Raw genomic sequence first — 18,539 nt, forward strand, 5'->3', positions numbered from 1 at the left:
CTTTTTTATGTGTGGCTTGCTGCTTCTTCATAGCCTCCTATTAATAGCATTGAATGTGAGAAACATTCATTTTGATATTCAGCTGTAATTATATTACTTGAGCCTCTTGTTGTGTGTTAAAAAATAAAAATGAATTGCACAGTGTAATGTAGTAACATACTTTGAGAATCAAGAATTTTTGTGTGTTAATCTAATTCTGTTTGAATGTCAAAACTTTTGTTTTGAAATATAAATGTCATCTGCAGTAGATATTGTCTGGTACTGGGATTGTGCTAACACAAGTACTACCTCACCTACCTTATGGAGCTGATTGACCACAGTATCTCTCACCAGCTCGGCAGAGTACTTGAATCCTCCCAGGACGTGTTGGATATAACCTCTCACGGGAAAGTGATGTGGATATGTAATTCCAGTAAGATGAATACACTTGTAAATGTTTTGCAGTGTTAAACTGAGTCTTCAGAGAAGCCCAGGAAACTTTGCTACATTAGCAAATTTTGTGGAGTGTAGAAAAGAATAAAGCGCTATCTATCAAAAGGACCACAAATAAAAAAGACAGACTAAATGAGAAGTTAGGTAAAATTCCATTCCACATTTCTTTGCTTTTCATTACAGCGGTAATCTTGAAAACAATTTGCAAATCTTATTAATTCATATTTTAAATGTAATTTGGCAGATGAGTGTTTCAGGGAAACCTGTGTTTTATAATTCTGTAAGCAGAAGTCATTTAAGTTTTTTAAAACGAGTTTTTCTTTTTTGAAGTGTAGCCTCTGCATTATTATTCACTGGAAAATTTTTTTGTAACCAGATGAGCAGAGCACTTTTGTGAGCCATCACGTAAACACTGAAGTTATATTATTGTATAGAACTCATTTTTATAGTGCTATTTGGCAAAATGGAATTTTACCTTCTCTTTGGGAAGGAGATGTTTTAAGTTAGTTAATAACCATTATCTACAATCTCAAAATGAGGGACGTGACTTTAAAACCTTGTAAAGGTAATATTGTTATGAAATCAGTGACCAAAAGGGTCTCTGCTCCAATGCTGGCTTCTACCACTGTTGCTTCTGTGAACCTCTTCTCTTCAGATCCTATTGTGTCTTTAGTGATGAGATGGTGTGGAGGACAGAGAAGGAGGCCTGAACAGCAGGACAGGATATGATGGTTCATAGGAGCAAATACAGTTTCTTACTTGCAGAGAGTAGAGTGATTGTAAATCAGGGATGGCGAACTCTATCATATTGCACATTTTTTTCACATTTAACATTTCTGAAATCAGACTATGTCTTAAAATCATTGGGTTGTAAAAATTTCATGGCAGTATTTTGTCTTTCTTAGTGGCACATAAAATAATGCCAAATATTACAATTGATGGTATCTTAGATTTAATGAAGTATTTGAACAGTTCAGTGAGCTGTTACCCATATACCACCAGAAAATAAAATTAACAGGGATACATGGAGAGGAAAAGAAGGTGAAGGTTGGAGAAGAGAGAGAGAGAGAGAGAGACAAGGAGGGGAGGGAGGGAAGTGAGGGAGAGAGAGAGACAAGGAGGGGAGGGAGGGAAGTGAGGGAGAGACAGAGGTAGGGGGAAGGAAAAAAAGTGGGGGGAAATATGCAGAGAGAGAAATATCATGGTAGCACTTCTCAACCCTGGCTGCTGCATGTTAGACTTATCTAGCGAGGTTGTAAAAATATCACTAGCTCTTGCCCACACAATGTATTTGGAGTAGAATTTCTGGCCCCAGTATTTTTTTAAAAAGCTCCCAGGTGATTCTAATGATCAAGCAGAGTTGAAGAACCACCATATTAAGGAAATTGATGAGCCCAGGAAAGGGAGCTTATTTCAAAGGAGTTCTTAATGATGATGACATAATTTCTACCCTGTAGTTGTGAGGGTCACTTACTAGTAAAGTAGCTTGAAAAGCATGAAGAACTAAACTAGCGTATGGTATTACTACTGTTACTAATTAAACATGATGAAGAGAACAGGAGTTATTGAGGATGAAATTAATGAAACGAATCATATTCAGTAGATTTAAAAATTTGTGCCATCAGATTGTCTATAAGTATTTCACTAATATTGTATCCGCCAGCTATATTGCAGTCTTTCTAGGCACAGGGATCTGCATTTTTCTTCCTTTGTACCCCTCATCATATCTAGCACAATGTTTGGCACTGTTTAACTGTGATATAGCACTATAGTAAAAGTATTTTCCCCAGGATACTTAATCTTTTCTGGAAGAATTTGTTTTTCTATCCATTTAATCACTTTTGCTGTTGTTTTTGAATTCTCTCTGATTTCAAGTGCAGCAGCCAAAGCTGGCCTGCGCCCTTTGATGAAGGTTTAACTAAAACAAACTATTATAGTACAGTAGTCTCCCTTATCCATAGTTTTGCTTTCCACGATTTGTTACCTATGGTCAGCCTCGGTCTGAAAATGTTAACTGGAACATTCCAGAAACAAACAATTCATAGGTTTTAAATTGCCCACCATTCTGAGTAGCATGATGAATTCTCAAGCCTTCCTGCTCCATCCCGCCTGGGCCGTGAATCATCCCTTTGTCCAGCACATCTATGCTGTGTAAGCTACTTGCTACCCATTAGTCACTTAGTAGCCGTCTTGGTTATCAGATGGACTGTTGAGGTATCCCAGTGCTTTTGTTCAAGTAACCCTTATTTTACTTAGTAATTGCTTCAAAGCACAAAGGTAGTGATGCTGGCAATTCTGATATGCCAAAGAGAAGCCTTAAAGTGCTTCCTTTAAGTGAAAAGCTAAAAATTCTCCACTGAATAAATAAAGAAAAAAAATCGTAGGCTGAGAGTGCTAAGATCTATGGTAATTTTTATTACAATATATTGTTATAATTTTTCTATTTTATCATTAGTTATTGCTGTTAATCTCTTACTGTGTCTAATTTATAAATTAAACTCTATCATAGATATGTATATATAGGAAAAACCATAGTATATATAGTATTTGGTACTATCTGTGGTTTGGGGCATCCACTGGGGTTCTTGGAACAAATTCCCTACAGATAAGGCGACTACTGTACTATGATTTTCCTGCTCCTTTTCATTTATTGTTACAACATAGCGTTATTTGATGTTTTTAATAAAGCTGTATTTTACTTCTGGGTTTTATTCACCCTCTTCTTCTTGAAAGTAGTTTTGAGATTAGGGATTATATCTGTTTATACATCATCACAACATAATGCCCACATCTGTATTTAAGAGGTTTTTATATTGATAAATTATATATGTGATGTAACAAGCAAAAAGGAGACTATAGTGTGAAAATGTAGGAGGAATGATAACTTGTGAACTTGCTTTGTAAACATTAACACATACAAATGTTTGTTTTTAAAATGCTCATTCACTAATTAATTCATTGATCAAAAGTTTGTTATGGCGGGGCCGCCCGGTGGCACAGCAGTTAGGCGCGCGCACTCTGCTGCGGCGACCCGGGGTTTGCAGGTTCAGATCCCGGGTGTGCACCCACGTACCGCTTGTTAAGCCATGCTGTGGTGGCGTCCCATATAAAGTAGAGGAAGATGGGCACGGATGTTAGCCCAGGGCCAGTCTTCCTCAAGAAAAAAGGGGAGGATTGGCATCAGATGTTAGCTCAGGGCTAGTCCTCCTCACACACACACAAAAAAAGTTTGTTATGGCTTCTGTGGCTCATAGAACAATCCAAACTCCTTTGCACATTTAAGGCCTCCACTTTCGTTTCTACTTCTGGGCAACCAGTCTTATTATTCACAGATACTCTTTGATCAGCATTACAGCGTATCTTATGTAGGAATATACATACAGCCTTCTTTCTCCCAGTCCATAGAGGAAAAGTTGAAGAGCAGTACCATGAGTAAGGAAGTTGAGATGTGTTCTAAATCCTAAGTCTAGTCCTCAAATTATGATTTCAGTATTTGGTTTAAAATTGGGAATTCCCAGCACATTAGACATATTTGTAATTTGAATATCATTATAAGAAAACATATTACACACAGACAATTTTGGGGAGTACTTATATGATTGCTCATTTGTTTTGAGGTAAATGAATGCTAACTCTGTAGGTTTACTGAAATCTGAGCATGATCTTTTATTCCTAATATTCCTGAAGATTAAATAGAGATCAGGACATCAATTCGCAAATTTGAATAGAATTACGTATCTCCTTCTTAATAATATAGGGCTTATAAGTTTGCCTAACTGGTTTGTTAAGATGCCAAGTAGCTTGTATTAATAGGCCTTAACTGTGAACCATAGAGAAAATACTGCCAGGAAGAAATTTTAAATGAGAAGAATGGAGACTAGTAGGAATATTAAAAATGGTTTACCTTTTAAATGCACCCGCTCTGTGGAAATATTATTTCTTCATTCCTTTTCCAGAGAGGATAGACACAGATGTGATGTAAGTAAGAATCAGGAAAGTAGCTTCAAAGTCTCATGGATCAGTGCAAAATCTTTGTTGTAGCCCGCTTGTTTGTGTTTTAACTTCAGTTGCAAGTGCTCTTAAAGGCCACCACATTGAACTGGATCCAGAGTAGTCTTGTGGAAATGAATACCTATAACTTCCTGATGCCTAACATCTTCCTTACATACCTGCTCTCATTACTTACATGCCAATGCTAATAAGCACCCCTCCTGCTTACTTATTACTTTAACTTGTTCAAACTAGGCATGCCCTTAACTTGTAAAAAGTGCCAGTCAGTTATTTCTCTTGAGTTCTTCAACGCAGAGTATATCTCAAGTTGAGATAAAGAGTAGAAAGTCCAGTTTATAAGTTTGTATATTTTCACGTTTTAGCCAGCGTCTCAACATTTTGTTGTTCTGAGAAACAGTTTTTCTCTAATTTATAACTCAAAGAAAATTTAATTATATCTAGATCTTTAAAAAGTATTAGAGCAAATGAAGTAAACACTAATGAAATCATAAAACATTCCCAATTGGAAGGGAAGGCCAGTTTTTATTTTGTTTTAGTAAAAGAGAGGTAGAAGAGATCTCAGAGATTTCAGTGACTTCATTATATAGATGCTGAGGCCCAGAAATGTGAAGTAATTTCTCCAAAATAAGACTGCTTAGTGGCAAAATCAGAAGAACAACTCTTGGATTCTTTTCATAGGATGTGCTTTGTGTACTTAATCTTTAAAATTTTTTCTGAAACTAGGTGGCAGGATATAGATAAATTAAAATACTATAACCAAAGTTGTGTGTTCATACTTAATAAGATTCTTTTGGTTACAAGTGGCAGAAATCAATAAGTAAACCAATCTAGAAAAAAAATGGGGGGGGGGAGGAGGAGAAAATTTAGAAAGGATCCTAGAGTATTTCCCAGAATCCAAAAAAGAGTTGAACAAATGGCCAGGCTTAGGGAAAGATTGGAACTAAGCCATTCCAAGGCTTTTAGTTGGATGAACTTATGTGGCTTCTCTTCAGAGTGCTGTTTCATGACCATGTCTGTCCTTCCAGTGATTCTGGTGTGGGTCCCTTAGTTTAAAATTCCAAATGAGAGAGAGAAAGAGAGAGAGAGGACATGAAAGCCATTGCTGACGCTGTCTCCCCGCCACCTTCAGTGCCCTTCTGCCTCATCGCCTGGTGTAAATCCTACCCATTTTTCAAAGTCCACCACAAACATTGCTTTCGCTATCAAAGCTCTTCTCGATCCACAGCTAGACATAATCTCTTTGTGTGTGTTAATCCCAATACTCTGTGTATGTCTCTGTCTTATAACCCTTATAAACCTTAAGTTGTGCTTTGTACTGTAAAATCCCACAGCCCATTTGGAAAGACCAGTAGTCAGTTAGATTCAAAGGTAGGGAGTCATAAAATAGTATCAATATGGATTCCTACTGCCTTAAACATTTTGTCTTAAAACTTATAAAGGTACATTGTTATCAATGTACATGTAGGACAAGGCTTTTGCTTTGAGTGTAGGATGCTGATTGAGCCATCTGCTTTCTCTTTCTTGTGAAAAACCTATAATTTAGTTTAGATTTTCAATTTTGGTTTCTTTAAAAAGGAGCAAGAATTTAGATGCTGTGAAACAATATGAATGCAGAATCCTTCTAGGCTTTTATGTTTCTTCTAATCTCCAGTTGTCTCTCCAATACCTAATTTGACAGTAGTTTTTTTTTGCTGAGGAAGATTCACCCTGAGCTAACATCTATTGCCAGTCTTCCTCTATTTTGTATGTGGGTCACCGCCACAGCATGACCGCCGACGAGTGGTATAGGTCTGTGCCCAGGGAACTAAAGCTGCCGAAGCGGAGTGTGCCGAACTTAACCACTAGGCCATGGGGCCAGCCCTGACAGTTTTTTTAGCAACTTACCTTTATATCAAGTCTTACCAAAACATTAAACCTAGTTTTCATAGGTTTAACTCCTATGTTAAACCTCCGTCCTCCATACTTATAATTAATGGGATTATGCAATATATTATCAAATTGCATAATTACTAACAAAGTAAAACTAGCATAAACAAGTTCTAGCATGGTTTGAGCAGAAGTGTGTGGGAGTACTAGAGATTAACCTACTACCCACTAGCATATAGCAAGCTGTAGGCATCTGTCACTGTATTTAAAAGAGGAGAATTGAGAGCCTTGGTAATCTAGAAGGGGTTAAGTGGAGATCTGTCAAAAGTGTTTCTAGTGTATTAAAATGATTTATATGCCTGTCTTATCATCCTGCTAGACCAGCAGCTCTCAAAATGTGATCTGGAAACCACTGGGTAGAGGGATCCCTGAGGTCCTTTCAAGGGGTCTGTAAAATCAAAACTATTTTCTTTCTTTCTTTTTTTTTTTTTCTGAGGAAGATCAGCCCTGAGCTAACATCTGCCAATCCTCCTCTTTTTGCTGAGGAAGACTGGCTCTGGGCTAACATCCATGCCCATCTTCCTCCACTTTATATGGCACGCCACCACAGCATGGCTTGACAAGCAGTGCGTCGGTGCGCCCCCGGGATCCTAACCCGCGAACCCTGGGCCGCTGCAGTGGAGCATGCACACTTAACCGCTTGCGCCGCTGGGCCGGCCCCAAAACTGTTTTCATAATAATACCAAGTCTTTTTGCCTTTCTCACTCTGATTTTCTAAAACATTTCTCAGTTTTAGTTTCTAATATGGTAAATATCAATAGCTAAAACCCGCATAAATACCAGACTGTGCTGCTTGAGGGCAGGAGCCATGTTTCATTTATCTTTGTTATTCCTGATGTCTTCTTGCATTATCTTTTACATAAAAGGTACTTAGTAAATATTTGATAAATGGTATGAGCAAAAAAAAGGATTATTTTTCAAGTATTTATGGTCTTTCCAACTGGTCCAAAAAAGTAGTTTTAAGTAAGGGTTCCTGTATTAATGAATGTGATCTATAATTAACAGCAGTGGTGTGCAAGTGGGTGCTTTCAAATGCTTTAAAAATAGAATGTAATATTTAATACCTTTCCTTGAAAGCTTAAGCAATGTTTTGAAGAAGAAAAGGAGCGTGGTTTAGTGGAGAGAAAATGAAAACATGTTCCTGTGAGGCTTCAATAAGTGTGCAAAGGCTTTAAATCTTGCTTAGGGGCTGTATCATAAGTAAATTGGCTTTTCAAAATTTCTTTAAGAGAAGGGGGAACAAGTGAACAGAGATGTGGGGTTATTTAAGAGAACCAACTGGTAGAAAAATTCATTGCTGTTGATTAAGACTTTTCCTTTTACTTGAGAAGCATTTGAAAGCTATTTTAGGCTTGAAAAAAGGATATGATGGACAGAAAATTATGGTTTGGGGAAGTGAATTTTATTGCTTTATTTGAGTAACCTTGATTGAAGAATAGTGATGCGCGTGGTGACCAAGTTGAAATGGACAGGTGCTTGGCTGCTGCTTACCCTTTCAGGTGTTACATGGAGACCTTGACAGCAGAAAACTTGAACTAAAAAATAAATTCAGCTTGCCCACTGGAGTAGGTACTGCCAAATAAGTGGGGGACATTCACAGGTGGTGTTAAAAGGTAACTCTTTTAGTATTCAGCATTAGTAAACACATGGATATATAACTAAATTATTATCAGAGATGGTATTCTAGATTTATTTTGTTTTTAAAAAAGGATTAATTTATTTTTCAATAGCAGACTTTTCTCATGTATTTAAGGTACTTTATACATGAAAATTTCCCAAATCTTGCTATTGTTATGACAAGTATTTTTCTAGATAGAACTCTCAGCTTCAGTGGAGAGGCAAACTTGAATATAAGATTTGCTTTTACTATAAGAAAATTCAAATTTTAGTCTAAATCTTACTAAATTCACTAATGAGAGGAAATTATTTTTAGATGTTTAAACTTAAATTTAATATAAATATTTATGGCCTTTTAATTCTTTCCTTCCTGGTATATTTTGGTATAAGGTAAGCATGCTTCTCATCATTGCTCTTTCCAGTCATCTGGTAGCCTATACTTGAGATTTGTTGCATATTTGCATTGAGAGACCCTTGAACTATTGAATTACACAGTGTGTTCACAGTTGGTACTTAGGGGCTACAATAAGGAGTCCTCTAGGTTTTGGAGATAACATCAAGAAAGGTCACCATAAGAAAGATTTTCTAGTGTAAATCATGTAGGCATGGTTCTATCTGCACTCTTACGTTTTGGTCAGTTTATCTGTCTCCCCCAGTGAACTGTATGCTTCTTGAAGATAGTACTGTATCTTAATCATCATTGATTCAACAATGCCTAGATGGTACCCTTCACATAGTAGGCATTTAGTTAATGTTAGTGGAATGCATGAAGTCATTCACCCTGAAGTGATGAATCGTAAATGCATTGCTGATGAGCCAGAGGAATCCCTGAATCTCTTCTCAAAACCTGGGTGAATTCTCACGGCAATATGACTGAACCATAACTATTCCTAACCATAGTCGTATATTTCCAGACTTTAGTAAAGCTGGTGCCACCGTGGACAGTCGTATATGTATTATCAAATAAGATAAAGTCTGTAAAGTGACTTTACCACAATGCTTGGTGCCTGGTAGGCACGCAGTAGGTGCTAGCTTTTGTTTCCCTTTTCTGTTTCTGTTGAATTTTGTGTCAGAGTCACTGTAAGAATTCTTACTAATGGTAGGAAAAATTGCCCTTCTGTTTGGATAAATATTCATAGGAGTTAAAGCTCTAATTTGGACACACCCAAATTAATAATTCTCCTGGAAAATGGAAGTGAGAGCAGCTGGCAGGCAGAACTGCTGGTACACAGTATAACTTAAACAATAACCTGCCCAGTTTCACAGTATTTTCTAGGCTAGCTGTTCTAGTCACAGTGTATTCTAGAATTTTATTTGCGTGTGTGTGTGTGTGTGATTTAGTGGTTTAGATTAGCTGTGTTTTCAGAAGTTAATTCTCTGTCAAAGATGATATAGCCTCCACACACTTCAAATTTTTTAAATTTGTTTTTATGCTCTTTTAAGCCACTCTCTTTAGAAAGAGCTAAGTGTACAAAAGCTATTGTTGGCAAGGGGCTGCGGCAGCTCAATAAACAAACCTGACAGGAGCCCAGTTTTTTACTAGCCGAGAATAAGGTTCGTTCTTTATTTATTCTGACCAAGGATACTACTATAAACTTAAAAGTATTCCTTTTGTTTCCTTGATTTTTTTTACTATATTTGATTGTAATCATTATTACTGTGGTTAGTGTGTCAAAATACAATCTTGAAAATGATACATGTTATCTCTGAATACATTTGTTTATTTTTTTTCTTTCCATTCAAGATAAGCTTTCATTGGAAGGAATAGTGGTACAAAGAGCTGAATGCCGACCTGCTGCCAGTGAAAACTACATGAGATTAAAGAGGTTGGTGTTTTTTAACTTTAAAATAATACCTGATATTTCTTTTTTGGGATCGAAATACATATATTAGATTGCCTGTTGATTGCATGAAAATTAAGGTTATTGTTGCAAATATTTTCTTCAAAGGCTGTTTGATTTTAAAACCAAGTAAGAACAAACTTGCAGTTATAAAATAAATAAGTCCCGGGGATATATTGTACAGCATGGTATAGTTAATTATGCTGTATTGCATATTTGAAAGTTGCTAAGAGGATAGATCTTAAAAGTTCTGATCACAAGAAAAAAAGTGTTGTAACTATGTATGGTGACAAATGTTAAGTAGACTTATTGTGGTGATCATTTCTCAGTGTAAATAATTATTGAATTATTATGTTGTACACCTGAAACTAATATATGTCAATTATACTTCAATTAAAAAAGAATCCAAGTAAAAGTTTCTTTAGCAAGGAAACTTTCACAACTTGGGCTGTTTATTTGGGATATTTTAAGCTACTGTGTTAATATAACCTGAAATCAAACTTTTAAAACTTCTTTTTCTAGTTGCCCTTATAAATCTTGATTCAGTGATGTTAGTACTATTTTATTTTCAGAGACTATAATTTTCCCATAATGAATATGTAACTAAAATACTGTACTGTATAAAGCAAGTATAGTTGCTAGAATATCATCCTTTCCTCTTGATGTACGGAGAACTTGTTATAAACTTATTACCTTGTTAGAGAGTTTGCTTCAGGGTTCCCCCTCTCCCACTTTTATATGTGGTTAACATTTTGTAATTAATATTTACAGATGATTGCAAATTCTTGATACTCCAAATTTTATGACTTTCAAAGAGTCAACAATTTTTTAAACCCTGAAAAATGTATTATACTTGTTTTATAGTTTATATTGAATGTATTTCAACCCCATGTAGTTTAGAATTAGAAGTTCGTTCCTTCATTCAGCACTTAATGTGTGAAATAGTGAACAAAACAGCAAAAATCTTTGCCTTGGTAGAGCTGACATTGTAACAGAATGTAGCTACACAGAACTGGAAGTTGAGAACACACTGTTCAAGTGGTAGTAGCAGCCTCTGCATATCAGTGTTCTCATCTATAAAAGAGGCTGGTTGAGCTAGATCATCTCTAAATTTCACATCATCTTTTTAATTTTTCCCCTTTTCTCAATTAGATTAGAGTCTGTCTTTCGGGAATGAAACAAAGAGATTGATTTTCTTGTCCAATAATTCCTCTAATTTAAATGCGTCCCCAGGGCAAGTAAAAGGATGACAATCAAAAATTTTATAACAGAAAATAACTTTGAAACACAGGCAGAAGATGTTTCTCTCTTTGTCTATAAAGTTTATTGCATAATACAAGTCTTTTTGAAGATTTATCTTCTTCAAATAACTACTGAAATTGGAAAATACAAAATCTGGTTACTGAGATGCTTGCCAAGATCTTTTTCTGTGGTCTTAATTTTCTTTAAAGGTTTCTGAAGATTTCTGATGATGAGATCAGGCAAGTCACCTACTGTGTTTATGAAATGGCTGCTTTTTTCTTACCAAAAAAGAGGTTAAAATTGTTTAGCCTTTGGAGTATGCTAAAAGACCAGCCATTACATATTTCAGTTACTTAAGTGACTTGAAGAAACAGGGTGATTCAGGAAATGATATTATGTGAGTTTCATAAAATAGATGCTACATGATGTAAGTCTTGAAGGCTGAGATTTTTTTGACTATGTGGAAAAAGACAGGAGTAAGAACACTCTAAAGAGAGAGACGTGCAGGTACAAAGACTTGGGGAAGACATTAGGGACCTGCGTGTAGTTCTGCAAGCCTGGAATGCAGGATTTATTTGAGGCAGAACAGACAGAAGCTCCAGCCCAGACCTCTCTTTTGAACTCCCAACTTATATATCCAAAAGCCTGGTTGAATGTCCAACAGACGTTTCAGATATGTCAAAAACCGAACTCCCAGTCTTTCCCCCAAAACCTGCTCCACCAGTAAGTCTTTCTTATGTGAGCTACTGCCAACTCTGTCTTCCCATTTTCTCAGTCCAAAAACCTTGGTTACATTCTTGACTCTTCTCTCACACTCCACATCCAATGTGTCAGAAAAATCTTATTGACCCATACCTTCAAAATATTACACATCTACGTCTGACCTTTTCTCACCACCCACATGATCTGCCATTATTTCTCACCTGGATCACTGCAGCAGCCTCCTAGCAGAGTTCCTCCTTCCACCCTTGCCCCACTGTAGTCTGTTGTTAGCACAGTGGCCAGAGAAGTTCTTTTAAAATCTGTCAAATCATGGCATTCCTCTGCTCGCATGTCACTAGCTATGCTTCCTGTATTACTCGGAATAAAATCCAAGTCCTTATAGTTGTCTACAGGGGGCCTACATGATCCTCCTACAACTGCCTTCCTGTTCTCCCCATCCTCATCTCCTTCTTCCCTCCCCCTCATTCACTCTGCCCCAAACATAATGATATCCTAACAGTTCACGAGCACTCCAGGCACACTTCCATATTAGGACCTTTGCACTGGATAGTCTTTTCTGCCTGGAGCATGCTTTCTCCAGATAATTGCATGGCTCACCTCCTCACCTTTGCCAAGTCTCTTCTCAAAATCTACTTTTTCAATAAGGCCAACTGTGACCACCCTACTTCCTTCTATACTTGTTTTTTCTTCATAGCATATATCACCTTCTAATATACTATGTAATTTGCTTACCTATATTCATTGCCAACTTTGCCCTGGTGCAGGTTAAGCTCCCATGGTTTGTTTCTTGCTTTGTTTTTTTTTTTGCATGTGCCTATTTTTTCACTCACATACACACACACAGCCCAGGTGTCTAGAATGGTTTATAACGTGGAGTAGGTAGTCAATAAATGTTTGTTGAGTGAATGAATGGCAGGAGATAATGTTAGAAATGTTAAAGAATCTTATATACTTGTTAAGTTACTTGTTATAGAGTCTTATATGCTATAGTAAGACATTTGGACTTTGTGTGCTATAGCTATTAGGGAGGGACTGAAGAATTTTAAGCTGGCTGGAAGGCGAAGGGATGTGTATTTTAGCTAGGTCATTCTGGCCATAGTATAAAGACTGAAAGCAGGGAGAGAAGCTAGAGGCTGATGTAATAACCCAGGTACAAAATGTCTGAATGACCAAAAAAAGTGGTTCTAGTCAGAGGGGAGATGAGAGACCAGGTTTTGAGGATATATGGAGGAAGAGTCGATAGGACTTGATGAACTCATCTCAAATTTCAGTGGTTGTGGGACAGGGAATTTCTCTAGGACCAGACTGATGGCGGTGGCTGTTGTGTTGTGGCCTGGGCGCACTTCCTGCTGTGAATCCCCAGATTGGCTCCATACCATCTTGTGCATTGCACAGGACAGTTTACACTGACAAAGGGAGAGGGATCGGGGAGTTCTTGTCCCCATGTCCATTTTAATCAAAATCCTGCTTGACAATTTACATGAAAACTTAAAGAAGCAGAAAGTACTTAACCTGCAAGAAGAGTACCAATGGGTAAATTATCAAAACAGGAAGGTAATCTAAGTCATAAGTGGTATCTCGTGTATTTTGCTTGTCATTATTCAACATTTTTGAATGCCTACTGTGATCACTTAGGTAAGACTCAATTAAAAAAAATTCACTAGATACTGTTCTTGCTCCAGAGAGTCTACAGTCTTTGAACCTGAGGAAACACACACACAGACACACACACACACACACACACAGGATTGTCTAAAAAATCTATTTCCTGACAATATAGTAGGGGGAGGAATAGAAATGTGGTGGTGATGTTGATATAAAAAGGAAAGGCAGATTTCCGGATGTAGGTGACATCAAACTAGAAGTGTTTGAGAACAGAATTGGCAATTCGGTACTTGAGACATCCTATACCTAGATATTTCACACATATGCTCCAAGTTTTTCACAGCCTGTTTCTGACTACCTACTCCTTAATGACATTAGAGTGTTTTGATAATCTGGCTCTTGTCTCGCTTTTCTCATTTTCAGCTACTCTCCTTTACATAGACATGAGATAGTTATATTGCACTACAAGTTGTTATTCCAGATGTGTAGGTACTTTTACGTCTTAGGCCTTTGTTACGTGCTGCATCTTCTGCCTAGAATGCCTTATCTGCCTTCTGCCAAGATCCTTCTGAGCCTTTAAAACCAACCCAGGTGTCACTTACTCAGTGAAATCTTTTTATAGCTTCCACTCCCCACTCCAGTTAGGATCTGCCATCTCCTTTTCTACATTCCCCCATACTTGTTTATTCTTCTTTAGTGGTATATATAAATGTCCGTTTTCTACCGTTTAGGTGTACATAGTTGCATCTTCTACAAGATTATGAACTTCATAAGAACAGGGACTATGAGTTTTATTTTTCTTCCTTCTTTCTTTTTTACTCTCTCTCTCTCCCTTCCTTTTTGTATTCTCAGCACGTAGCATAGTGCGTTACAGATAATAAATATCCAAAAGTATTTGTTGAGTTGAAATGGATTGAAATAGAAAGGAATGGCAAAACTAGGTACAGAAACATAAGAATCAACAGCATTCAGCTTCTTTAATTTTTTTTACTCAGAACTTCACTTGAAACCTGAACTTGATTTTTCAGTTCAATTACACATACATATGTCCGCACGCACACACACATATCTTGCTTTGAGAAGGTGAAAGTGATTATAAAACAAATATAGAAATGTTTCATCAACAATAAAAAAGTTGTTCAAAATACCAAGGAAGAATTGAGTAGTCTTCTGTTTACAGAGGACTAGAAGAAAAAGAAAACCGTTTTTTTATCAAAGAAGACCTTTCTTTCCTTAAATCAAGTGAGTTTTTGTCCTTTAATCTGTGAGTTTTTACTATATTATATTTTAGCAAATGGCCACTGAACTACACTCTTAGTAACATAAATGGGTATATTACAAAGTGTATTTTATGTTTATAAATAATACTCTTTAAGAATGATCAGTGTTACTTTAGTGGGAATTTAGTTTTAGTAATAAATTCTTATTATAGGTCTCTGCTATTAAATTTTAGCTGATAAATTAGCCAAATGTTATAAGAATTATAACTGCCATATTAATCAAATGTAAGATTCTGTTAGTTTGTAAGATTGTCATTTATTTAGATAAAGGTGGAAATTAGTATTGCAGTAAACCCGAGAAATATGTAAGCCCTTAAGTCAATGAAATTCAGGCCAAGAAAGAAATGAATCCTGTGCTGTAATCTTCTTTTGTCTAATCCTATCATATAATATAAAATCCTGCAAGAATCCATTTAGCCACCGAGAAAACCTAAAAAACAAAAGGAAAAAAATTCTACTGCTTCTATCTTACTTTCTCTATTTGACATAAATTTGGGTGGATCTGAATGGTATTTTATTAGGAGGAAATTTATTTTGAATTGGTAAATGTAAGTGTATTTACTATCAGCTCATATCTGATTTACTAATTAAAGTTTATTTAATTTGTGTTGTTTTATTAAGTGTAACTTTATTTAAGCATCTTGAGTTTTTCCTTAATAGTCAAATGATAAATTATATAGTCACCCTGTTTATAATTCATATTGTACTTTTTTAAATCTAAAGGGACATAAATATAAAACAATCATCCTAACGTGTTTCCTTGTAGGAAAGTCATAGTAAAAAGAAAATATATGGCTTTTTAAATTCTGTATGTTCATGTCACCAACTCATCTAAAAATAGTTGTCTCAAAAGTTTTTATTTTTAATTCTTTTGGTGTTTGTGGATTTTCTTCAAAAACCTGAGAAAAAAGCCTTTCTCTTTGGGAACAGAACATTGGCTGTGGAGGGGTGGAGAAGAGAAAAATCAGAATCTTTTCTATTCTAAGATACCAGACAGTAGGAAGCAAGTTTTGATTCACATTCTTTCCTGGGGAGGGGTTACCATGCTGTACCTGCCTAGATTCCTGATGTCTCATATTATGGTAAAAGATGTCTTAAAATGTCTTATTATAAGGGAAGAGGAAAAGGACCTTCTCATTCAGTAGATCTTTACGTAATTTATGGGTGATGTGATTCATGTGGGTGAACTAGATTTATGCCGAAAGAAGTCTCTGCAAATAAAATTTTTGCTTAACACAATAACAACACTGAAGCATTTTCTTCTCACCACATTTAAACTAATATTTGAATATATTTAGTACTTGTAATTTTGACTCTTCTCCAATGTAAATTTCATAAAGAATAATTATTTTTATAAGTGATCTTTCTTAAATATTAGGATAATTACCTTATAGCTATGTCTCTTTATGTTTAACGAAGTACAAGATGAATTATAAATAGGGTAATCATGTAATTTGTTTTTCAAAACAGATACTTTTGAAAACGAAAGCAGGCACTAACCAGAGTGGATGCCACACTGAAACAACAGTGTAAAACTGTTCCAGATTAACTGGGATGTAAGATCACCCTTGTTATGAATAGCTTGGATACACTAAAATACTAACCTTTTAAAATGAGATCTAAAAGATGAGTCAAATAGTGAAAGTACTGGTGGTTAGGAAATGTATGCTAGAAATTCTAGACTAGAGCAGACTGCTATGACTGAACATAAACTGTTGTGTGCTTCCCAGTAGCCACACAAAGTTGAGCATGTAATAGTGCTGTGTTAATGTTTTCATGTAAATTTTTATATAAAGTTTATTAAAGAGCAAAATGAATAAAATAGTTTTATAGAAAAACATTTTTCTATTAATCCTCAATAAAACTTGAGGTCATAGCAGTAACTCAAAATTCCATAAAGATTATTTTATGATCAGAGAAATGTAGTATTGGATTTTAGTTTTCTAGTAATCTTATTTGAAACAGAGTTTTTGGCACATGTTGAGGTTAATGGTTAATACGCTTGTATCAGTTAGGATGCTTTCACTTGCAGGTATCAGAAAATCCAACGCAAACTGTCTAAAAAATAAAATTCATTGACTCACATAAATCGAATCCACTGGTATTGTGGGCATTAGCTATGGCTTTATGTAGAAGTTCTCAGTGTCATCAGTGCTCTAGCTCTTTTTCTAATTTTCTTGGGTCTGTCTTTCTCCAGCTTGACTATCCTCAGACTGTCTTTTCTCCTGGTAGCGAGATGGCTACCTGCAGCTCCCAGGATTATCTACCTCTTTATTCATATGGAGCCCCAGGAGTTAAGTGACCTTGTCTTCAACCAACTATTAAACAGAACCCTTCATTTCCTTCAGCAGGCCAACATGGGTTCCGAGTCTCTCTGAACCAATAAATGTGTCAATGAAAATGGGATACATGGACTAATGGTTAGGGCCCACCTGTGGAAATGTGTAAGTGTTAGGGTTAATCCCATCCAAAGTGTGTACCTGTTCCTCAGTAGGGAAGGGGTGGAGTGGATGCAAGGGAGGCAATCATAAGATCCACTGCAAAACCCTTTTACCAGAAAGCATCTTAGGGTTAGGAAACACTCATCGGGGACATTCGTAACCTTGATTGCTTCCCTCTAAGGAGGGTCAGGACTTTTATTAGAAAGGAATTCTGGAGCTATGAAGATGCCTTACTAATAGGGTGAGGTAGTTAAGAGGTTGAGCTCTGGAGTCCGATTGCCTGGGTTCAAAGACTGGCTTCCCTATTTACCCAGTGTATGATCTTGGGCAAACTAATGAAGGCTTTTCTGTGCCTTCATTTCCTCATCTGTAAAACGGAATAGTTACATTTATCTCAGTGTTATGATAAAGATTAAATAAAATAATACTATATGATACATGAGGTATCTGAACCAGGGTAGGCACATAAATATTAACTGTTATGCTTATGACAATTACCTGAGTAAGACCTCCTGTCCAAAAACTGCTGGAGCTATTCCCAACCCCGTCCTCTTTGTCTTAGTTATCATGATAGAAGAGGCTTGCACACAAAGATTCATTTTGAATCCCTGCCCTGAGGTAGATAAATTTGTTTAATCAAGTTTAAATTAGAAATGCAGCAGAAAGAGAACTAGAGCTGAGGGAAAGAATCTGAAGATTTTTTTATAGAGTCCATGATAATAAGCCTCTTTTCAAAACAGAAATCGTAAAGTGGTAGTTTAAAACTACCTAAATATTATCCAGATCCAGACAAGGGAACTGAGGTAACTCTCTCCTCACAATCTTTTCCTCTTCTCTGTCCTCAAGGACTCCTTGATGTGGCCACCGTCAATTGCGTGTATATATCAGAAGCTCATAGATTTTTAGTTTATAAATCTTCTACTGGATGTTCGCAATCTTTCTGGAAAGGATAAAGGATCATAATTTTGAAATTTTCCCAAGCTGTGTTTGGAAACAGTTTTACCATCCTCTCCTGCAGTGATACTTTGGCTGATGAGTCTCCTGAGGTACCCAAATGTGTAATTTTTAAAATGTGGGGCTATAAGTCAAAGATTTTTTTAAAGGCCAGGGAACAGGAAGTCCTTCTGAAGAGCTTACCCAAGAAGACAGCTAGCCTTCTCTGCCATAAGCATACTCGTGTTCTCATATTCTTTCCTCTTGAACTGCTCTTTTTAAATTACCACTTAAAAGTGAAGGATTATATGAAAGAAGCTTATGTCTTCATTAAAATACAATCATTTTAAAATGTGTTATAAATAGATAGCTGTAGTAAAAGTGCAGAAATACCAGTGGGATAAAACTACCATAAAAAGGTGTTTTACCCAGAATTTTTTAAAAGACTAAAACTTTAAAAGGACCAGAGTTCCTCATAGGGAATGCTA

General features: G+C 36.3%; 1 protein-coding gene across 1 annotated transcript in view; it reads left to right on the forward strand.

The window, feature by feature from the left end:
- Window positions 1–18,539, forward strand: part of GTF2F2 (general transcription factor IIF subunit 2) — a 138,817-nt gene that overhangs the window by 72,269 nt on the left and 48,009 nt on the right. The window contains exon 5 of the mRNA XM_004433636.3: window positions 9,731–9,812. Within this exon, the coding sequence (XP_004433693.1) occupies window positions 9,731–9,812 (82 nt within the window). The remainder of the gene's footprint in view (window positions 1–9,730; window positions 9,813–18,539) is intronic.

The sequence above is a fragment of the Ceratotherium simum genome, chromosome 10, assembly GCF_057802395.1.
Source record: "Ceratotherium simum simum isolate JZ-2026a chromosome 10, ASM5780239v1, whole genome shotgun sequence".
NCBI classification, from domain to species: Eukaryota; Metazoa; Chordata; class Mammalia; order Perissodactyla; family Rhinocerotidae; genus Ceratotherium; species Ceratotherium simum.